The following is a 24,368-nucleotide window of genomic DNA, read 5'->3' on the forward strand; positions in this document are numbered from 1 at the left end:
ATTGGATTTTGCAAATTTGAAAGATGATTACCTTAGATTTATATTTGAGATCACAAGTTACTACAGACTTTCAATAACGGTAAAATGCTAAATGGCGTTGAATGTTTCGTGGGAACATACACCTTATTGAAAGCAGCGAATTTCTCACGTACTACTGAGAGGTCTACGTTATGTCAGAAATTGACACAATGACTACCTTCAATGTGCTCTCCTTAATATTTAAATTAAATATAACACAAGGTAGTATAGACTTTCACTAACGGTAAAATGCTAAATGGCGTTGAATGTTCCATGAGAACATACACCTTATTGAAAGCATCGAATTTTTCGCATATTACTGAGAGATCTATATCACTTTTTATTGATAATCTTCAAAGTGTTATATTAATAATTTGAGGTCCACATCATATTATTCAAGTCTTCACTTGAACTTTCAAATTTTGCAAATGTTTTTACAACGTAACCATGATGATATTTAATTTACTCACAAGTAAATTAATCAAATCTCTGGTTTACATATAGGTCAAGATGACCGGAAAAATACAATTCAACGAGCTTGCGCTCAACGGTCACAACTATCCTACATGTATAATGGACATAAAAGGTCTACATTGCATCCCATGAGATTGTGGGTATACTCCAACTTCTTCAAGACGTGATGCCCAACTAACAGAAATGCAAAACTATGGTGCTTTGTACCATACTCATCCAAATCTCAAGTCTGAATACTTACTGGATAGAAATATCCACATGCTTCAGATCATGGGAAAGGCATTGCAAAGTCTATGTTAAAACTAGCCTTTGTCCAAAGTGTGTATGCTACACGCATATGACTCCACAACATCTGGTCAATCTGTATCAACAATCCTGGGACAGCCGACCTGCCCAAGGTCAAAGATTTGAAGCTCACTTCAATATCCATGTTGACAGCATCAAGGAAACTGATTGTCCGCAAGATGTTCTCCTAGAACAAAGCAACAATGAGGCATTCCAGCGGTCAATCCTATGGGCACGGAGAATATGACAATGGAGTTTAACTCGAATAACATGTTTGGCGACTACAAATAGTCCCATCACTCCATAGATATTATATCTAAGTCCATTTGACTGTTGTAATAACACATACACATATGTCCTTGTTGTTGTCATTCTATATTGTATATCACAATATAGTGTATCAGCACTTTGATACAAATAAATTCTACATTTCCATATATAGATTTCTATGGGAGTCAATGTGATGAAAGAGGAATTGTGCCTGGTGGACACTAGCGTCACAAACTCTACACATAGGGAAATAAAATAAATAATTCTCCAACTCTTACTACGGAGAATGGAGTGATCTTTACAATCGCTATACACGATACAATAATTTTTGGCTCCTGACGTGCCATAATTACACTCCCTATGGGTACACAAGTGACTATCCAGGATACTCTATAGTGTTCAGATTCAACTCGTATCCTACTGAGCTGTAGAGATATCCGTAAACATGGTTTTCATATAGAAAACCATAATGACAACAAAGAGGAATATATTCTCTTTACCAAGATAACGGATATGGCAAATAAATATTTCAAGAAATTCGTTCTTGCACATCTATATTGTAATACACATACATCAGACCCGTAGCAAATGTTGCGCATAAGGTAATTTCTCAGAATGTCACTACATTCCAAATGTGGCATAGTCGCCATTGTCACCCTGGATTAGGGATGATGTGGAAAATTACTAGCAATTCCAATTCCATTGGTCATGGTTTAAATGGTGCTAAAATTCCTTAATATTCATATTCCATTTGCACTATTTATGCTACATAAAAGCTAAATTTGGGACCTTCATATCTCAAAATACTAGCAAAACCACTCAAATTCCTTGAACACATTCAAAGTGATAATTGTGGTTGCATACAACCATGGTCTGGACTTTTCCTGTATTTCATGGTTCAATAAGTTCATCTACACGATGTCTCACGTGTGTCTTCTATCCACACAAAACCATGTATATGCTAAATAATGAGCCAATGTAGTAAACTACAAGCTCATAATGCTGAATATCGAATTAAATCAGTTCGAATTGACATTGTTGCAGAATTTTCCTCACATGCTTTTAATGATTATTGCATGGTTTGGGGGGGGGGGGGGGTGAAGCTCAACACTATGTCTCATATGTCCAAACTTAAAATGGTTTGATTTGAATATCTGATCAAAGGATATAGCTCATTGCACATGATTTTTACTAATGATTTGCAATTTACCAACCTCATGTTGGGTCACGCAGTTCTACACGCTACTGACTTAATTCATAAGTAAACAATTGCATATCATAATAATTCCCCTATCCTATTTATACGTGGACATCTACCAAAGATTTCCCATCTGCGATTATTCGGTTAAATACCGATATCACCACCCCAGCGTACATCAATGGCCCCTCACAGATTTGGGATCTATGTGAGGAATAATTGTATTTTCCGTCACTTACAAATACCTCAAGTCTTTGTCAAGGGGAGTTATTTATGACCAATACACTGTCTATATCACCCATGAGCATTTCCAGGCATTAGGGGGAGATTTCAAGTACCAGAAAGAATGCCAGGAAATCAATAAGAATGTCTAGCAATTTTCTCCTCAAATCCACGTACACAAGGATCTGAACCTCAAGTTCAGAAAATCATTCATTTGCAATACATTGCAAATAATCTGCCATACTCATTTACTGACTACAAAGGTATCATTTCCTCTAATCATGCCACTAATGTGCCTGAAAGAGTGGAGCTACCGATTAAAAAACCACTCAACTCTCCATTCAATACATGAGGGGGAGAAGTACGGTCACAATACATGATTTAGCTTCTCGCAAGCAACAAAGGAAAGTTCTGAGTATACTCTCAAAAAATAGTAAATGCAATTCAACTTCACGTTGATAGATACCAAATGGGTAGTATACGCCCAGTGGAAGGCAAACCTCTACAAACCCAGCTCAATAGTGCACACAATGACTGGGACATCGGAATACCTAGACTTGACCACATTGGAAAACTAGGGTACATAATATCCATCTATACGATGATCTCATGTGTGTTTGATCTACACACGGAATCATGCACACATATCTAGATTTTGGAGAATCATCAAAAGACTACAAAATTGTCGACATACATTTCTGCACTATAATTGCAAACAACCTTCCAAATGATCCTGGTCCAAAGACCAGGGCCATGGCATAGTGTGTAAACACTCGGACTGGATTCAATCGAAGGATGCAATACAAGCAGAATAAGCTTCACTCAATAATAGGAAGGTATCAGCAAATGTAATACCTACACCAATTTTTCTTCCGATACTGGAATGAAAAAACGAGGTGGTGAGACTCAAAGCGAGGCTTGTAGCACAAGGGTTCACGCAGATATCCGAAACCAATTCTCCATATTTGTGTGGAATCATTTTCCGATAACATATTTCAATGGCAGTTTTAAATCGTCTATTTATGCAGTTGATAGACGTGGTGACAAAATATCTTTATGAGTCACTTGATTTGGACATACAGGTTCCTCAAGGAATCCCATTTTTCGAATACACATGAAAGACACAACATGTATAGTGTAAAACCTTAATAAGTCATTACATGTCTTATTAACATAGTCGAGCAAATTGGTACAACCGACTAAATGAGTTTCTTCCACTGAAGGACTACTCAAACAATGAAGATTGTCCAAGTGTATACATCAAGAAGTTTGATGAAACATACAATCAACTAAAGACGGAATTCGAGACGAAGGATCCGGGTAAAACCAAATTTACTTGGGTTTAAAACTCGAAAATCTTATCTCAAGTATTATGGTACACCGAGCTACCTATATCCAGAAAGTGTTGGAATTCTTTTAACATAAACAAATCTTATCCATCGAATCTCTCATGGTTGTTCAATCTCTAGACGTAGAGAAAGATCCATTTAAACCATGAGAGGATGGACAAGAGATATCATAACTCCAATATCATCGGATAAACTGACTCTAACTACTTATTAGATCCCACAAAGTTAGATCAAAATATGCTTCGTGTTCCTACATGGTGGGATAGCCATCCTAAGAAAGTTTTTAAAAACTTCATTCACTCTAGTGGCTACATCCACCAATCATTCTGGAATTACCATGGACATCACGCATATGTGTGCATGTCTTCACAGAATGATAAATCACATATAAATTATGTGGTATTGGTTTCATTGAATCACTAACCATTATCTACAAAGATAATGCTGCTTGTGTTGCATGGATGCAAACAGGTTATATAAAGAGCAATATCACTATTCATATTGCCCCAAGATTGTTTTATCCTCACGAACCTCAGGGGGAGTATCTTCCTGAGTTATAACCTATTCAAACATTATATTACACTCTTTTTCCCTTTATGAGTTTACTTTACGGTTCTCATCAAGATTTTTAATGAGGTAATATCAACACAAGACCATATGTCATACATTCTATTTTCCCCATTGGGGTTTTTAAAAGAAGTATACAAGGCATACTCATGTCATATTTCTTAATTTTCCCTACCGAGGTTTTTGAAGGAAATATACAAGACATAAATATTGTTCTCTAAACTCATGGGGTTTTTCCTTTATTTAAGGTTTTTCTCATATGAGTTATCATGGAGACAATAATCATTATATGTTGTAACATTTTCTCCTTATTTTCCCACTTGGTTTTAAAGGAGTTTTAGCAACATATCATACACCATTCTCCTCATATTTTTTTTCCATGGGGTTTTTGGAGGAATCTTTATTCAAGATGATCGCGAGGACAAGCATAGATTAGGGGGAGTGTTAGAATTATATTTAGCACATGTTAAATATGTAGAAATCCATGCTTTCCCTTAAACTCTCTCTCAAATATGTAACTGTTATTCTTTGGTGGCATCTCTTCCAATAGACATCTTTTGGTGGCACCATTTGTAATCTTTTATATACAATGATCATCAATAAAGAACACACTTGAATCATTTTGTTTTGTCTGTATCTCCTTTGCTCCCAATTCTTAACATCTGAACTCTTTGTCAATCCGCCGCCGCCGCCTTCTTCAAAGATGACAATAGCGCGTGCCCCGCCGCCGCCGTGGACAGCGGGCGCCTCCTCCCTTCGCTGCCGGAGATGACGACCGCGCATGCACATATGCAGATTTCTGAATGTCTAAAGATTGGTTCGTTGTTGAATGTAGTAGCAGTGAGCAAGTGATGCGTGTCGACAGCAGCCAAGTCACGCGGTGTGCCTTGTGCACTGTCTTTTGGATCGTGTTGTATCAGTGTTGGCCTAGTCTTTTTTTTTACTCATACTCCCTCCGATCCATATTAATTGTTCAAATATTACATGTATCTATATGCTTTTTAGACATAGATACATCCATATTTGGACAAATTTGAGACAGAGGAAATAGATTGATGCCTCATGGACAAGGTTTAAAAAACAGCTTTGTCAATACTATCAGCAGACTAATTAGAATGCAGGAATTACAATGCTATGAGCAGATTATTCACAACTTCAGAGTATACTGAAAACATGCCTCCAGATTATACAACACTGTACGAAATTTGTTGTAATTTAACACCATGGTGGATAGAGTAGACAGAGTTAAAAGTTTATTCCGTTGCACAACTGCATTCTAAAATTGTCCAAAAGACAACAAGCTCAAATTTTAAAAACCAATTGAAACGGGAGAAGGAGCTAAGCGCAAACTACCTTATGCACAAGACCAAGCTGGAAATATCCAAACATTTTTTAGCCCAAAATATCAAAACATTGTTCAGATGGTAATGCACCATCCAAGGTTTTGCCGGTTCTCACTTCCATCAGCCAACACTAAGCTTTAAAACCGTGACTTCGAGAAACCTATTTTGACTAATTCTTTACACAATGCATTGGGTCTCTATCAAGTATCAACTATGACCTTACGATCTACGTCTGATTTTGGCTTTTCTATGATGATTGCTGAGCCAGTTAGTGTCAAAACTTCGAGGCCTGAGGTAGAACTATACATGAATTCATCTTCCAGCAATGTTCTTCAAGCTGTGCTAGAAGAAACAGAAAATTTGCCTTTTGACTTGGTTATCTACTGTCTTGTTCCAGAATTACTTTGGTACTGTTGACCCTTCAGTACTGTAGTCCTCAGGTGAAGGGAGTAATTCCTTGATGCAGCTAACAAGATTCTTAGTGTCCTGGTTATCCTCTAGGAAGTTCCTTTCATAGGTCTGCAGTATATTCACAGCTTAAGTTTATCATACCAATAGAAGTTATGACAAAATCTCCCTACTATACAATGAACATAACGTGCACATAGTTTGAACATTTGGGAGGCACAAATGGAGATTTGAGATAAATTTCTTATTACCTCTGAAGACCACAGCCCATCATCTTTGCTCCGGGGAATGATGTGGACATGAGTCTGCAACCAAAACTCAATAAACTTGGTATGGAGTATTGACAGATACAGACACTAAAATTCTACTGCTAGTTTATTACTCCCTCCGTTCCATAATTCATGTCTCAAATTTGCCCAAAAATGGATACATCTATTCGTAAAAAGCGTCTAGATACATGTAATACTTCGACAAGAATTATGGAAGGGAGGGAGTACTCCGTAAGACATTTCTTCAGTGCTGTTAACAACAGGTGAGATGTATTGCTCACATGAAAAATGACTTGTCCTGCTTCCTCTCCATTGTTGACTAGCACATTGAATGCATCTGTATTCCACAGATAATATTAGTAAAACCAAGTAATATGTTCAGGTGGGGATCCCACCCACCCACCCCCCCCCCCCCCTCTCTCTCAAAAAAAAAGTACTCCCTCCGATCCATAATAAGTGTCGGGGACTTAGTGCAAATTTGTACTAACGTTAGTACAAATCCCCGACACTTCTTATGGATCGGAAGGAGTAATATGTTCAGTTTAGGAAACTCTGCACATCGAGATCTTATGGATGAGTTTCATCACACAACCCTCAGTATGATTAACAAGCAAATGCTGGGGAAGAATTATGAAACAACAAACATCTATATATGATCAAATAAGATACAAAAAAAAGTAAGATGCTATGCACACCAGTGCAGCATGCAAGCGTTACAACATCAATCTAATAATACACAGAGCAAATTTAGTACTCCCTCCGTCCCGTATTAAGTGACTCAAATTTGCCCAAATATGGATGTGCCTATACCCAAAACGCGTCTAGATACACGTAATATTTCGTCACTTAATATGGGACAGAGGGAGTACAAAACATGTTATAATCCCTTATGGTCCAAACTAGTTAAAACATAACCACGATACACATATATCTAACTTATAAACAGTTAATATAAAGTCCAGAATAAAATTCGCTAGTGTTCAGTAAATATAACTGCTAATTGGCAATGAAGGTAAAATACATACAGTTTAGCAGCAAACAACATAGTGGGCATGTCCGGTTTATGCCAATTCATGCCCTGCCAATTTTTGCTAACCATTGGCTAGCCAAAAGATTTGGCTACAGATTCCTTGGCTTTTTATTGGCCAAATTTTTGGCAAGGGTTGTGAAGGGAATGTGAGGTAGGTGGGCAAGGTTCCATAGGTACCCAAATGTTGGCAACCAACCAGATAAAGGACAAAATATCATAGGCTGCCAAAAATTTGGCAGGTAATTTTGATTACCAAACCAACATACCATACACAAAATAACTATGCCTTCAAGAATGTGGTACAAAAGAACCCTGACATGCATTATGCCATCCAAATTGTTTCATTTGTATTCTTAAGATCCCATATATAAGGCTGAGGTTAACACAATGCAAGCCATATTGAGAAAAGAAGTGCAAGGATAAGTGACGTTAAAGCTGTAGTTACGTACCGCATTGAGTAGCCTCAGTGATTGCCTTGGCAAGAAGCGGTAGTTTAGAACATATGGCTCCTAGCACCTAGATTAGAAAGTTATTCAAGAAATCTCCATGGTTCAGACAATGTGGAGTACGGATAAAATATAGTAAAATTAAACAGATAATTATTTTGAATTTTTTTATTGCAAGGTAGATGGACTTTTTTATCTATTCACAAAGCGGGAATAAGTTTCAGGATATAGCAGGAATGAATTCAACAGCATTTTTATTGAGGTGCTCCAATAGGCCGCCAGATTAAATATGTACAAGAGGGCCCTGGGAATGTGCATGCTAGCATTTACAAGGAGAGCAAACTCAACTCCACTGATAAGCTAAGTGATATGATCAACCCAGGCCCTGAGAATGATCTTAGATCCCTCCGTTAATCTATGAGACTGGAAAAATAGTTTCCTCCTAGGGGCCAAGGGAACAAGAACAAGAAACCACTAGCTCAATCAATTATACTTATATTAACAGACATAACAGAACCAAAACTAAGGATCTTCTACAGCAAGTTTGGATTAGCTTCATATGGAGTTGGATCTACTTCAACACATTTTCTAACCAAGGAATGAAACATCAAACATCTTCAATCTACCCACTCGGTTCCCAAGCAAGGATCTACCTGCTCAGTCCCGAAGCAAAGCTTCCATAGGTGGACAATTTATGTGACGAGGATTTAACCCCCCCCCCCACCCCCTCCTCCCCTTAATCCAATGGCATTATTTCGTCTACACAATTACTGGTCAAAGTTTTGACAAGTTGACTGCATGGATCCGACGGAGACCTATATTAGGAGACAATGAGTACAAGAGAGTCATCTCTTGGAAATAGCAAACATCTGTAATTTTTTATTCCATTTGGTACGATGAGCCCATCTGGATTCTGCGACTACAAGATATGTTCCTCAATACTACTATTTTATTTTGAGTGAAAGAGGGGGAGAAATTCATTTACTGACATTCCAAAGGTAAAATCCTTCTGTAACAACCTTAGACCATGATTTATGAACTTCTTAGTCTCTTACATGATTTGCATTCATGATAGATTGAAATGCTGATTGACTTAGCTGCATAAGAATAAAATAACAACGAATGGAGCGCTTCATAATCCATATAATAATTGACAAGAGAAAATCCAAATAAATTTCAGTCTAAATAGACTTAATCTCCCATAAGTTTCAAGTTAAACAACAATAAATAGATTGTGTCCACAAACATTCTACATAAGTATCAAGCTCTTGTGTCTTGCCATCATAACTAACACATCATTCAAAAGAATCGTAACAGAAACTTACAGATGGCGGTGTTTCTTGTAGTGATGAAAAATGGCTTTTTGGAATGACCAGGGAATGCCTGCAAGTGATAAAGAGAGGGCCATGATCTAACAGGGAAAAACTGTGAACATATGACAATTCATTACACATGAAATAGCAATGCAGCAAGCACCGTGAACTAAGACCAATAACAGGAAGTGTAGGTTCAAAGAAAAAAATATTTAGGCAGTAAATTGACCTGAGCTGGTGAGCACTGTCACATTGTTCAAAATAATTTTAGAACTAAATCAGCACAGTTCACAAAATCAATACTCAGTTTGGTCATTTCTTGTTTCTTACCTGATAAGTTTCTCATTCTGTCCTATATACAAATAGCATCCGAATGAAGAGTAAATCAAATTAACAGGTAAAGCTTCCATAACAGAATCACAAGAATGCAATTGGTTGTATGGACCTGTTGCAATGATTACAGGCATCCGCGAGATATGAAGTTATAAATAATATCATGCAGTGTGTGCCCATCGGACATATGGGGTGCCACTAAATATGATTGGAGTAATATTGCATAGCATCTGAGCTACAGAATGATCATGCAAGACGCCACATCAGCACCAGAAAACTGGAGGCATGTCCTTATTTGTCCATCTTACACAATAAGAACTAACACTGTTATGTCAAGGAGTTTGACTAAACAAAATAAGTTGCACTACTGTACACAGATACTAAATTGATATATTGGATTTTCAGCAAATAGAAGCATGTCACAGCTGTTTTGATATTTAGAAGTGCTTACTATTGCAAACTCCATTAAATGTGGTACATAGTCAGTATAACCTGATAGTTGATATTTCCAACTATAAACATGTGCTTCTTATACTAGGGACCAGCATGCAGCCTGTGGACCACGCCATTGGCTCAACAAGAGAATACAGATAAATATGTGCGATATAAAGAAAGCATTTAACAGATAGGTAACATTCTTGCAATACTGAAATTGCTGATCAGAAGAACCACCAATCAAAATCATTAGAGGAATGTAGAATGTATCTAGATGAAGAGAGCCACTGGTCATTCAGGGCATAGTTACGCTGATCGATCCTACAAGGTCATATATATTAGATACTAGATACATTAAGCCAGTCACAGCACTCAATAAGATCGCATGACTAAAGAGATACATCACTCAATCTGTCATCAATGTAGTGCACATAGTGCGCTTCTGAGAAAATGGCACAAATATTCATCAGTAACAATTACCATAAACTTTCCTTATATAGTGGGGGAAAGTTGCTCACATGTGATCCATAATTACGGAAGGTGGTTGCAAAAGCAAGAGGAGGTTCTGTGGTGGTGCATGAGAGGGAAGAGTGGTGTAAGCGGGAGGGCTGCATGAACGAGCATGAGATTGATCTAATTTCTTTGCTGGACAAAAATTAACCATCTGTGCCCATTTATTTTTAGAACATTGATGTGACTGTTGTTCCCATTGACAAACTAATTAATTGCAAGCATATAAGTCCCATTCAGTAATATGCTACAATAGTTTAAGTGTTCCGATAATAGTCAGTCGACTCCTTTACAGACACAAAATGCTACGTGTTGTACATGATAAGAGGTTCCTATGGTACTAAAGTATCAAAACCTGATATGCTATCTCAAGAGAAGTACAATTATGGACCTGATCATTACTGTATCAGCGAAATGTGATTTTGCATATAGAAAAGAAAAGTAGCTTTTACGTACAATTTTACAGGACTAACAAGTGGCACCAATTTGTAGAGTGTATGGGGTAATTTGATGGTATAAAGCATATGTTCAAAGTTTAGGCATCAAAACTGCATTTATGCTCTCAAGGATTGGGACAAAAAAAACAGTTCATGGCAGCAGGGAACTTTAAACTAACATTTAAAGTGGAATAGGGAGTTATTACTTTACATATTTACAAGTGTGCGTGCAGAACTGTTTTGGCTAACTCTGATATTTTCTTCAGCTCAGAACTCATTGGTCCAGACATGCAGCAGCCATATTTACATTGGGCATTAACACTGCCAACCTGGTGCAATATCTTAAACAGACATACTAAATCATCAAGAGTGTCCACATCCAAACACGACCTGGCAGTCTGGCATTAAACCTGTCAACTAGTGCTGTATCTGAAATATAGCATAGCCTATTGTGAGAATCCACATCCAACACAACATATCTACTAAACACATTTGGGCTTTCTTTGAATGAAATTGCGCTATGGAAAAACAAAATCACTCAACAAGGCCAATGGTTTGGCATTTTATTAATCACCTTTTTGTTACTTGAAAAACTTAAGGATCAGACCCTTATTAACGTTATTCAAAAGCAAAGAAAATCAATCCTCCTTTTCACCTTTAACTACAAGTCCAGCAGCAACATTTCTTAACCTTCTGTATCAACCAATAAGAATCAAACATAACAAAATAGCAGACATATAGTGCCAACAAAGAAAATAAGCAATATGTTCTGCACTCCGATAAAATTGAAAGCACCGTAACGTTAAGTGTGCAGCAAAAGGTGTAGCAAGGAAAATGCAACATGCACAGTTGATTCTAACTGTTATGGCCACATAATTTCAATATCCAAGTAAAATTGAGCATTCCATTGTGGCATTGTGCCTTTATCGTGTGAACTAATGGGTGGCGACTGACGTCTGACTAAGCAACTCTTGGTACTGGCGGAACTATCGTCTCTACGCCACTAGTATACCCATACAAATTTCAGCTACAACCCCATTTTGCACTTATGTGTCAATCCACACAAAATCAATCGTACAAACAAAACAACGCGTAGTTTCAGAAAACAGGAAAGCAGCACAAATTACCCAACAAAATTTCACAAACTAGCGATGGAACCAAACGAATCATCCAAATCACAAGTCACGTGAACCAAACCGAGAGCAGAAAGGAGCGAAGACAGAGACACGAGCGTCTTACCCAACACTGAGTGGTTTAACATCCAGGATGCACAAGCACGTATCATCCTCGTAGAGCTGCCAAAACGCACAGCACAACAAATTCGACCAACGAAATCAGAAATGGCCAGTAATTCGACACTGCAACGAGGGAATCAACGGAAGGGAAGGGGAATAAACTAGAACAAGTGGAGAGGCCCCCAAACGCGCAGCGAAGCGATTACGCAGAAGAGGGCAGAGCGGGTATGTGCGGTGGTAGAGCGAACCTTCGTGGCCGGTAAGGTGCCCTTCACGATTTCGCAGAACACGCAGTAGCCGCCACCCGAGGACTGCCCCGTCCCTCCGCCTGCGCATGGGGACGCGGAGAGGCAATCCGCCGCGGCCGCTGCCATCATCTGGTGGTGCTCTGCGTTGGCGCGGGGGGCGCCGGGGCCGCCTGCGAGCGGGGAGGCGGACGGGCGGAGGTGGGAGAGGAGCAAGGCGAGGCGCCGGTCCGTCGCCGGCGCCGGCGAGCCCGACGGCGTCGACATCGGGGGGGCTCGGCTCGGGATGGCGGTGGTGGCGCGTGCGCTTGCTCTGGAGTTCGTGCGCGGCGAGGAGGAGAGGACAAAACAAGAGGCGAGGGAGAGAGAGGGGGCCGCAGAGGGTGGTTGCTTAATTGCTTTGCTTGTGTGGTCTCTGCATTTTATCCGGGGCGTGGGGCCACGTACGCCTGGAGGCTCCGCTCCTCACGTGTTTCACTGACATGTGGACCACTTGTTGACTAGGGACCCACCTGTCAGTACAGATTATCCCGTGCCGCGGGGATTTGGCGTTCGGTAGACAAGGTTTAGATCCTTCCAACTATCAATGACCGGTGAGGCCGAGTTTGCTGGGGACATGGTTTCAGTGTCGTATTTTGGGGGAGGAGTGGCCGTAGTTGCGTTAAATGGCGGCTTGGCCTTGGAGCCGCGCACACGCGTGGAGTGCGACCTTGCGGCTGTTTCACGGGCAGGTGGGCTCCACTGTGAACCACATGGCCCACCTGTCAGTGTTGTGTCGTGCGCAGGAATTTGCTGTTGCGTGTTCGGGCGTGCGCTTGGGACGGGATTTCGGCGGGAGTGTCCGAAAATTTTCGGGTGGTTGCGAAATCCGTTTCTTTTTTTTTAATTTTAATTATAAAATCTGCTTAGGTCCAATTGTTCTGCATACACCGCGGAGTGTCCGCAAGAAGCGTTGCGGCCATGATGAACAACAAAGCACGGCGGAGCACTCGCACACCTCCTTCAACTTCATCCGTCTCTTCCACCCCCACGACAGCATGCTACGTAGTAGAGTACATCCGGCCGCGCTAGCATGGGTCGGACTACGCTCGGCGCCAAGAAGACGATGTCCAATGTTAGTGTCCAACGTGTGCACGGGCACGACCCATGCAAACGTCTCCGCTACCTTACTTGGGCTGGCAGCACAAGGAGAAAGAAGGCAAGTGAGAGAGAAGGGATCGGCGAAGCCCGAAAATTCAAAACTCGACCACATACACACAAAGACACACGCATACACCAGATTGTTTTCACCTAAACCAGATCCCTAGCCCTAAAAAAAAAACTACTCCCTCCGTTTCATAATTCCTGTCGAAATATTACATGTATTTAGACACTTTTTAGGAATAAATACATACATTTTTTGACAAATTTAAGACAAAAATTATGAAACGGAGGGAGTAAACCAGATCCCTGGTCAATAATAGATCTGAATAATCCAAAATATCAACTCATGAACAGTCCATCAGTATAATCCATCCATTTTCCTTCTAGAAAACAGACAATAATCAGCGTACAACTCAGAAAATCACGGTGCTGCCGTTTGCCAATGTTCGCAAAAAAAAGGTGTGCTCTCTAAATAAGCTACGGTGCTGCGTCTGCCAATGTGGATGCTTTGGAAACCGTTAGAAATCAGAGAAGTACTGACGCGCATGCAGTATGTTCTCCTTGTACTCGGTCATACTCTTTGTAACTCACATTTTCATCAGAGGACCTACAACACATTTTTTTAGGACCACATATTGTTTTATTTAGGGAACAACCTGGCTAGGTACAGAGAGGCCATTCACACACGACGACCAACACCAAGCGGTGAGGTGCTTCTAGCTCCACAAAGGAGAATGTGGAGATCCGGCATTGGAATATGTTTTTGTGAATCAACTTCCTGCAGGATGCTAGATAGCCCGCATAGTAACAACCATGTTGATGAAATCCTCATGCTTAAGAGATTTCAAAATCACGAACAACCATTGTTTCGCTGATGGTTCGGCAATGCTCACCAAGTGTTATGTGATCTACTCGTCAATAAGGACCCAAACACACCTCACCATTGTGCTCGAAGAGTACCGCCACAGTATAATTTCACAGAAACGGAAACCGTTAGGAATCAGCATGGGGAATATTGCCGCGGTATGTTCTCGTTATACTCGGTCGTACTCCTTGTAGCTCACATTTTCTTCACATGACCGACGCCTTCCTATAGGTATATAACTAATGTTGTCCAAATAAAAAAAACAAAAGCCACCGTAAGAATTGAGAACCGGAGGAAGTAGTATCTTGGGATGGATTAATTAGGTCAAAGGATCCGAAGCCGCATGTCCTGTGATGAAGTTTAGAACCCGTTTATGGTGTCTGAAAAAAAGAGGACACGTTTGGATACAATGTGTTTTTGAGGTTTTGGGCCTAGTTGTCCAAGCCTCCAAGGCGTTTGCAACTGTCACAGTCTGCCACCGGCCGGACGCTCGCCCAAATCCAAATCCTGGCGCCCCCCGAGAAGATCCGATGCGCAGACATCCATTCTCCAGCCAAGCCAGCCAGCCGTCACGATGATGCCAGCGCCGCTTCCGCTTCCGCCGCGGGCTCGTCTCCCCTCTCCTCCATTGCCGCCGCCGCAACCCCGCCCAGCGTGGAACACCAACCGCAACCTGGTGGTGACACACCCCCTGCTCGCCCTCCTCGAGTCATGCGCCTCCTTCCCACGCTTCCTCCAGCTCCACGCGCTCCTCACCGTCTCCGGCCTCGCCGCGCACCGCTTCCCGGCGTCCCGCCTCCTCGCCTTCTGCGCCCTCTCCACGCCACCCCGAGTCGACCACGCCGCCGCGATCCTCGCGCGCGCCTCCGCCCCCAACGCCTACATGCTCGCCACCATGATGCGCGCCTTCCTCCGCGCGCGCCTCCCGAGCCGCGCCTCCGCGCTCTTCCGCCGCGTCATCCGCGAGAGCCTCCCCGCCGACGCGCGCACGCTTGTGTTTGCGATCAAGGCCGCCGCCTCTGAGCACGAGCACCACTCCCCATCCGGCGGCGAGGGCGTCCACTGCGTGGCCCTAAAGTGGGGGCATGTTGCCCAGAGCGTGCTCGTGGGGAACGCGCTGGTGCACTTCTACGCTAACCACAGGTCGTTGGCACATGCACGGAATTTGTTCGACGAAATGCCTGATAGAGATGTCGTTTCCTGGACGACGCTGGTGGACGGGTATGCGCGGAGAGGGTTGGCTGACGAGGCATGGCGAGTGTTTTGCAGGATGGTGGTGGCAGGGGGGCTGCAGCCGAATGAGGTGACGCTGGTTGCTGTGGTGTCCGCGATGGGGCAGATGGGGTTGCTGGCCTTTGGGAGGATGGTTTATCGGTATGTCGCAGATGGTGGTGTAGGTCGCAGTGTGAATTTGGAGAATGCCTTGATCGATATGTTTGGAAAATTCGGGTGTGCGGCCTCTGCCAGAGAGGTTTTCGACAGTATGGCGGTCAAGGATGTGTATTCCTGGACGACCATGGTCAATGCCTATGCCAAGTGTGGTGACTTGGAAAGTGCAGCTCGGTTGTTTGATGATATGCCTAGGAGGAATGCAGTTTCTTGGAGTTGCATGATCGCGGCTTACTCGCAGGCAAATCAGCCTGAGGAAGCAGTGAGGTTGTTTAAGGCGATGATTGAAGAAGGAGTTGAGCCGATTAATGCTGGTCTTGTGAGTGTGCTTTCGGCATGTGCACAGTTAGGTTGCTTGGATCTTGGTAGGTGGATATACGATAACTACGTCATCAGTGGTAAGGCTGTGCTTACCGTGAACTTAGGTAATGCATTCATTGATGTGTATGCAAAATGTGGAGATTTTGATGCCGCATCAAAATTATTTGCTGAGATGGCAGAGAGGAATGTAGTGAGTTGGAATTCGATGATCATGGCCCATGCCGTGCATGGTCAGTCTGAAGAAGTCCTTCGTCTCTTTGAACAGCTGAAAGGAACATGTATTGTGCCTGATGAGATAACATTCCTTGGGTTACTTTCTGCTTGCAGTCATAGTGGGTTAGTTTCAGAAGGACGGCGCTATTTTAAAGAAATGAAATTGATTTATGGGATTGAACCCAAATCAGAACATTATGCGTGCATGATAGACCTTTTGGGTAAAATTGGGCTTCTTGAAGAGGCATTTGAAGTTGCAAAGGGTATGCCAATGGAAACAGATGAGGCCGGTTGGGGTGCTCTTTTAAACGCTTGCAGAATGTATGGCAATGTAGAGATTGGTGAATTTGCTGCAGATAAGCTTGTACAGCTCAATCCTCTGGACAGTGGAATCTATGTACTTATGAGCCAAATATATGCAAGTAAAAACAAATGGGATCAGGTGAAGATTCTGAGGGTGCTGATGAGAGAAAGAGGGGTAAAGAAGAACCCTGGCTGTAGTTCTATTGAGGTGGATGGAAAATTCCATGAGTTTTTGGTGGCCGATGTTTCACATGTTCATTCAGAAGATATATATGCAGCATTGAAGAATATTTATTTCCATTTGAAATGGGAAGGTTATGTTCCTCTAACTTGACACAAGTGTGGCAGTTCTTTGTTTCTTGTTCATGCACCTCATAATAGCCATGACTGTACAAAGAAAACGAAAACTTAGCAGCAGATTACACTGTACATATTTAAAAGCTCAGCTCCTGTTGGACAGATATTTTTCAACGTCCTGCTGCTATACGTTTGATCATTTAACGTGGCCTGAAAACAAGATGGATTCCCACTGTCCTAAAATAACAGCTTACATGGGCAGAAAAAGCAGGACATTCTGATTGTTATGCAATAGTCTCGGATTGACCAGATTTTTCATGTGGAAGATTAAGAAACTGTTCTGCTGTTAAGGAACTTGACAGAACCCTGAATTTTCTTTTGGACAACAGACAGTAAGTTCTATCAGAATTCTTAGCTGATATTGTCATGTATATACCCTAATTATTATGCAAACATGGGCAGATGGTCAGCTATAGAGATTTTACTGGGCGAAACATATCCCTTCCAGTACCGGAATTGCACTTTGGGAAAGGCCTTTCTCGACATTATAAGGTAAACAGTATCATTTACATTCTGTTACTAGATGCTTTATCAAGGAAGGAAATTATAGGACTGATGCTACCACGTTTTCTTATCCCATATTTAGGAATGTACTACGCACAAAACTCACGGACTCAGGTCATGGGAGAAATTTACAAAAAAAGATAGGGATAAATAATACCCTGATTCTGTGTAGCCTCATATGATCATTTTTCTTCTACTAGTCTCATCCATTTGCATAACTTACTAGGGCAGGGTTAGAGTTGACTTAAGAATTGCAGAGCAAAGCGATGCTCCTCTGGTTTTGTTTACTTGGCACTTTTGACTAAAAGTTTCTTCTGCAAATACTTGGCACTTCATGATCCCCTATATGAACTCTCATGAACTACTCTTGATCAACATTAGCTTTCACCAATTTGTTACCTTGCTTGATCTGCTTGATATATTATTGTACAGCATTTTGTCACATTTTATCCCCAGTACAATCACCTTAATGTGCGTGCACTAGCCAAATTTACCATCTAGGAAATTCTTAAGGGAGGTCGTAGAATTATCTCAGATACATCTTGGAAATTTTACATTGAGATTTTATTAACGGTTCTAACTCATGACATATCACTGCCCATGTGCTTTTTTGTTTCCTTGCTATTATTCTTGAAGGCGCTGGACTGATGTTTAGATACTTTGTCAATGCCAGTCCTGTACAGTGTAGACTCGCCTTCTCATCTACTGACTGTTAATTGTTTGATATTGACAACAGTACTGCACTATTTCATCGAACCCAATTTTTCCTCCGACCACTAGTGCAGTATCAGTAGGCTATTCCTCTTACAGTACTGGAGTATAGTTAGTTATGGACTTATGGTTGAGGCATCGAGCGCAGACTCATTCCAGTTTGGCAGTTATAAATGTAAAGTTATAAATTAAGACCACCAACTTATCCCTCCGGAGTAGTAAAATAAGCTGTCTCCTCTTCCCCCTCTGCTAGGATCTCTAGATCATATCCTTGAAGGCCAACTCAAATTCATGGGCGTGCAACTGAAACCACCCAACTTTCTTGGCAACGAGCAGCCTAACATGGCATAAACGCCAAATACCAAATTGAATGTCGCCTCTGCACTGTATTTACACTACACATCCAGTGCATCACCGAGTGCACAGTTTAACTGGGCACATGCTCAACTGCAGGAGCGATCCTGTCTGTTGCCCCACAGGAAAAAAGTTAGGCTGAACCAACTGAGCTCAAAATGTTCTGTGACCAAGGAACAGAACACGCTTTTCTACCTACGGCCAAGTGTCGATAGGAGCAGAGCTCCGCGGCAGAAAGCCCACACCATGATTCCTGTGAGGCAATAGCCGCAAGCACACATGTAGATTGGACGATTTGCGTGGGGAAGTGCACAAAGCTGGCGCTCATCAGGGCATGGCATGGGGATGCTTCCGAGCTGAAGCCTGCATGCATGGGTGTTGTAGTGATGTCCAGCGCTTTGCACTCGGACTCGCAGTTTGTGCACACCCTCCCAACCTAGGATCCCGCACCTTCTTGCTCACTGAGTGCCAAATCCCTGTAGCCATCTCAGGTTACTCAGTGAGGCTTTAACCCCATGTGTTTTGGGGATAGGGAAAAGCAAGGAAGGGAATAGAATGTGCAATGCAACCGAGGGGTGGAGCTGAGTCGATCGAGTAGGTGTAGCATTCATGTTCCTCTTTCACTGCCTCGTCCAAATCTACCGCCTCAACAGTTTGCGTTTTCGAGCGATGGTGGCAGTGAAGGCCTTTATGGTGGCGCCGGGAGAGCTAGCACCACCGCCACCACTGGCCGTCCACCCCTTCTTTAATGGAGAAGACACAAGAGCAAGGACGGCACCTTCACTGCCCTATTGCCTCAGTTTCATTCAAGACCATGACAACAGTAAGCGTACTCTCATGTACCAGTAGTCCAGTACCAATCTCTTGCTAGCACATCTATCGCCATTACTATTAATTAATTACGACTTAACACATATATAGTTTCACCTGCCAACCTCACCTCACCATTAATTCTATGTAAGGCCCTTGATTAACATAGTCGATCCCTCACACCCAAATACTAACTCATGGACTAGGTACCAGGGTATACTTTCTACAACCATCTGTCCGGCCAAGCAGGTCGGCCGGCTTGCGACCTTCCTAGTGGAGAAGGCTCAGAGTCTCCAGCGGCTTCACTGCAGCATTGAGCCTCCGATGAGCTGCCTGTGGCATTGCCGGTGCCAACGGCTGCACGTACTTGCAGTTGGGGCAGGAAGGGGAGGACTTGCAGAGCATGACTAGGAGGTGGCAGTTGGCGCACGGCACGGCGATCATGTTGCCTCCGGAGCTGCTCACGGCATCCGCCCTCTCTGTCACTTGTGGGAGAGTGGGGAAAGCGGCACCGTTGTTGCCGTCCACGACGCCGACGTTCATCGGTGTGGTCGACATGTTGAGCTCCAGGTTTACGCCCTGCTCCTTGGGCCTGATCCAGCTCCTCTTCAACGTCTTCCTGTTCAGGTAATACATCCTTCCAGACTGCAAAAAAGCATTCCATATCATTAAGCACCATAAAGCATCAAAATGACGAGGCAATCATGACAGCATCGATCCTAGATATCGATACTTGGATGTTCCAGACAACTTGGTACTGCAAAGATGCCTCGTGAGCGTTACAAATAGTAGGGAAACTATCACAAGTGCAGCTTTCTGCATGCACGTTCAAAGCTGCATGCATTTTGCCACGAATGACCATGTGCGTCGTCAGTTTCACGTACCTTGCCCCGTCCCGCTGGCGGGGCTTCCACTTCTAAGAATACCATAAATACCTTTGTTAATTAGCTATACCTATTAACATGTGTCCGCGCCATAGATATGGTAGCCAGACAGGCACATATTACCACACGACAGGTTGGATGGTATTACAGTTTCTTTTAGTTGAGAGAGGTGGAGTGAGGAAAACGATTTCTATATATATATATGACGTGTAGAACCTATTTTGTTTACCTAAGCAAATCCGAAACGTAAGATGGCCCGAAGCTGCGAGCCTGTGAGAACTTTGAGACGCTGCCCAGAACAATCGAGAACCAGAGACCATGACTAATCCATACAAAACGATGAAAGAGGGGACCAGAGGCTCTTCTTGCAAATTCAGATGAATATATAGAGTATTATTTAGAACAACTAGTGAAGGTGGGAAAAAGGGGCTCACTTGGAGGTCCAGGCACTGCTCCCAGTCCAGGGGCAGGGGGTCATTGAGATGGAGCTCCAGGTTCGGGTGTGACACAGGCTCCTCCCAGGTGTAGTGCTTCCTCTTCTTCCGGGAGGTCCCGTCCGACTCGGACGACGAGCTCTTGGTGCTCTTCGCCGAGGCGAAGCCCAGCGCTGGCCACGTCGGGCCAAGCGACAGCTCCGGTTGCATCTCCATCCTCTTGGCACTCACCCCATGATGGAGCTTCTCCACTCTAAGGTATTCAGTGGTCATCTTGGCTGATGATATCTGTGGAACTCTAGGGTGCGAGCCTGTGAAGTTTATAGGAGGAGGAGGAAAATTCGGTGAGTGAGTCGTCTCTCTTGTACACGAGGCTTTGGATCGATTGATGGGGTCATGCAGGGGAGGGCGTGGACACTAAATAAGGGTTCTTAAATGGCCTTCATCCAACCCCATTAAGGAGAGGGCAGGCCAGGCATTAAAGGGTGACAAGTAGAGTGACCTTAATGACTCAAATCTCTCCACCTCCTCCCACATTTAAGGTGGCCTTTGCTTTGCTCTACATGCTACGACTGTACACGTCATAATGCCAACCCAGCCCAGGAGAGCCGCCACAAAATCTACAAGGCCCCTGCCATTGCTTGCCTTGTAAGTTGTGGTGTAAGGATTGGAGCTCAGACAGCAGCTGTAACTGAGGTGATGTTAGTTGTGGCTCTGTTGGAGACTTAAACACTACAGGGCTGGACTGGAGTTAAGGGGGGTGGGGGCCTTGCAGATGCGGAATTCAAAGATGATACATGCACATACTCCTACTTAGTTGTATCAGTTCAAGATATATTCTTCAAGGCTTTGATCTCTTGATCTATTTGCTTACCAATTTCCATGCTACTCCTACCAGCATGATGAAATGCGATCCCTATGAAATAGTAGGAACAGTGCACAGAATTTAGTGCAACTTCCTGTCCAATGGAGAGACCGGTGTGCGTTAGTTGTAACTACAAGGCCCATATCTATTGCTGCAACAGTACTCTGCTGAATTTAACAGCACAGGAGTGAGAGAGTGAGATAGCTCGCGTGTAAGCTTGGACAAGACGGCTCAACTCATGGCGATGGACACTAGAGTGAAACCTACAAGGCAGCACAGCATGCAGAGGCCTCCCATGTCTTAAAACCTCTCTTGTACTCACCCGTCTGACCATCATACTTCTATACCTACACCATTAACTTCGTTGTAATCATGAACTGCTTCTTGTGGGTGGGCATTCATGGCTTTTGCACCCGAACTCTAATTCTCATAAAGAAGAAGCAGAGGGAGCGCTGATGCATAATAAAAACACAAGTCTCACCACCCAGAGCACCCATGCAGTAAATAGCCAGAGACATTAGGAAGGAATAAATAAGGCTCGTTGGGCATTCTACTCCTCCTCACCAGTGCCAACCACAAACAATAAATAAAGGCGCCTCTCTCTTTGGTTGTTGGAGGCATGAATCCATTCAAGTTTTGGTGTTGCATTCTTCGCTATTAATTCGTCCAGACGTCCTGTTGATTTGATGTCATCTATTCTTCTCTACCAGGCTGATGATAAGTTAATCAACAGTCCACACTCTACATTGATCTTTTGCAAGATTATATGTAATTGGGTTTTGATCACCCTGCAACCAGCACTTGAATGGTCTCACTGCCTCCAACAAAGTAAGTTGGTCACATGCTTTGGTACACTTTCATGCACTCATGCTTCGAAAAATAAACACTGTTAATATTTCTTGATGGTAATATAACATATTCCTCTCTAGTTTATTTTGTGTCAATTGTTTCAGGAATTTACTAGTGCAGATTGTTATATTCACTTGAAACGAAGTTTTTTCTTCTGAAACCGTTACTTACCGGGTTGCTGGTTGCTATGGCCTAAGGTGCGACGTCGGGTCAATTAGCAAAACGAGTCAGAGTCAGACATCTATGCATTCCTGCTTCTACTTTGAAGACCTGTATGGGCATGGCTAGTTCGGCGCAGATGTTTATGAATTATATTTTCCTAGTTGTTGATGGATAAGGAGTAGGTGCACAATAAATAACATTATCATTGGAGATATCCACAAAATATTTACAAAATCTTTCTGAGATTGACATTTCTATATAAATAAGATGGATAAGATGATGATAAACAGATACCAATTTTGGCATGGCTTGCAATTAGAAGTGAAGTCGATGTTTTTTTCATGGGGACGTATCAGTTGGAAATCTTCGTTTGGTGAAAACTTTCAATCTTGGCCATTAGTTCACAAATAGATGGATCAGATAAAAGGTGGAACCTCTAATCACTAAAACACGTTCTATTAAAACCAACCCATGTGATTAGAGGTTTAGGGGTTTTTCATAAAATGCGCTTAAGTGATTAGTTGTTCTCGTTCCACCTTTCATGTTATCCCTTTATGTAGGATCTGATGGTTAGGATTAAAAGTTTTCAAGTTTGCATCGAAAAGAGGTTTTCACCTGATATGTTCCCAAATTTGATATCATGATTACCTAAAGCCGCCAAAGCCAAGTCGGATCTTATTTATAGTCCACTGTACAGCATAAGAATTGAGTGACATTTTGGGCCAGTTCCGTTCTTGCTTATTTTCATTGCCATCTCCAAAACAAAACCCTGACTTGTTAGATCATCCTATCACTGAATGGACCCAGCAGCCAGTGTATTACAACATGCAAAAGCTGACAAGCCGAGATTTTCACATCGTTATCAAAAGCTCAGCTACACGACCACCACGTCGCATCAGGAACTGCCGGTCGGTGTCCTTCTCAACTGCATGCAAATCTGTTATCTGCGTCCATGATATACTTTTCAGCCAGATGATCTTACACACCGATCTAAGTAGAGATCGGTGCTTATCAGGATGGTCCATGCATGCTCTGCGTGAGATGTGTGTGCTGCATTTGCATTGCACCACAATTGAAAGAGCCTGCCTATGTTGTTGGACGACTGGCCCCTGTTCCGGGCAATTGAATGGAGAGGGGCGCTTGCTCCCTCCCTCCCTTCTTTAAAGTGATGCGAGCGACTTGTCCTTTTGACAGGACGCATGCGGTTTTTTTTCCCTTCTGTACTGGAACCTTCTTCTCAGTCTGTCATGGATCCATCCATATTAATTGGGTATCTATGCACTCCCTCACTTCTAATTGTGCAGTCTTGGTTGGGTTCAAGAGTTTTCTAATTTGTTCAAATGTGTTAAAAAATACTCTCTCCATTTCACAAAGTTTGACGTATTTTGTTTCGTTAAGACAAGGCTTTGACCAATGAAAACTCTATTGATACGTGTTTTTTCATACATGAAATTTATATTAATGGATTCGTCTTTAAAAGTTCTTGCTAATGATCATAGTTTCGTATCATATAACTTACATATAAATAGAATAATTTTTGGTCAAAAACTTGTCTTAACGAAACGAAATATGCCAACTTTTGTGAAATGGAAGGAGTGTGCCGGATGCCACCGAAGCAAAAGGTTTTGGCTATGGAAGCTTTCATTCATGTTTTTATCCTAGTTTTGGTTTGGTTTACGCATATATTGAAAATGTCCGTAATAGCCATTGAAAAAAGGGCCTTAACAGAATAATTAAACATGAATAAAATAAGAAAATATTACATTGAGACAGTGATAAATTTACCGAATTCTTAGTTGACCAAATAGGCCCCACTT

The 24,368-nt window shown here is 42.4% G+C and overlaps 3 protein-coding genes across 3 annotated transcripts; 1 reads left to right on the top strand and 2 right to left on the bottom strand.

Moving 5' to 3' along the window:
- Window positions 1-5,751: 5,751 nt before the first annotated feature.
- LOC100845628 (adenylylsulfatase HINT3) lies at window positions 5,752-12,774 on the bottom strand. Its single transcript, XM_014903389.2, has 7 exons — window positions 12,391-12,774; window positions 12,147-12,202; window positions 9,205-9,262; window positions 7,883-7,949; window positions 6,685-6,740; window positions 6,386-6,439; window positions 5,752-6,245 (listed from the first exon to the last, which is right to left on the bottom strand). The coding sequence occupies exons 1-7, from the start codon at window positions 12,652-12,654 to the stop codon at window positions 6,126-6,128; spliced, it is 675 nt and encodes a 224-aa protein (XP_014758875.1). The 5' UTR covers window positions 12,655-12,774; the 3' UTR covers window positions 5,752-6,125.
- Window positions 12,775-14,852: 2,078 nt separating this feature from the next.
- LOC100845932 (pentatricopeptide repeat-containing protein At2g22410, mitochondrial) lies at window positions 14,853-22,866 on the top strand. Its single transcript, XM_024454995.1, has 4 exons — window positions 14,853-17,310; window positions 17,381-17,470; window positions 22,251-22,368; window positions 22,470-22,866. Exon 1 carries the CDS (start codon window positions 14,970-14,972, stop codon window positions 16,953-16,955), a length of 1,986 nt encoding a protein of 661 aa, XP_024310763.1. The 5' UTR covers window positions 14,853-14,969; the 3' UTR covers window positions 16,956-17,310; window positions 17,381-17,470; window positions 22,251-22,368; window positions 22,470-22,866.
- On the bottom strand, window positions 19,310-21,223 carry LOC100823520. Its single transcript, XM_003578702.4, has 2 exons — window positions 20,676-21,223; window positions 19,310-20,002 (listed from the first exon to the last, which is right to left on the bottom strand). The coding sequence occupies exons 1-2, from the start codon at window positions 20,946-20,948 to the stop codon at window positions 19,628-19,630; spliced, it is 648 nt and encodes a 215-aa protein (XP_003578750.1). The 5' UTR covers window positions 20,949-21,223; the 3' UTR covers window positions 19,310-19,627.
- Window positions 22,867-24,368: the final 1,502 nt, after the last annotated feature.

Source organism: Brachypodium distachyon, chromosome 4, assembly GCF_000005505.3.
Source record: "Brachypodium distachyon strain Bd21 chromosome 4, Brachypodium_distachyon_v3.0, whole genome shotgun sequence".
In the NCBI taxonomy this organism is placed as follows: domain Eukaryota; kingdom Viridiplantae; phylum Streptophyta; class Magnoliopsida; order Poales; family Poaceae; genus Brachypodium; species Brachypodium distachyon.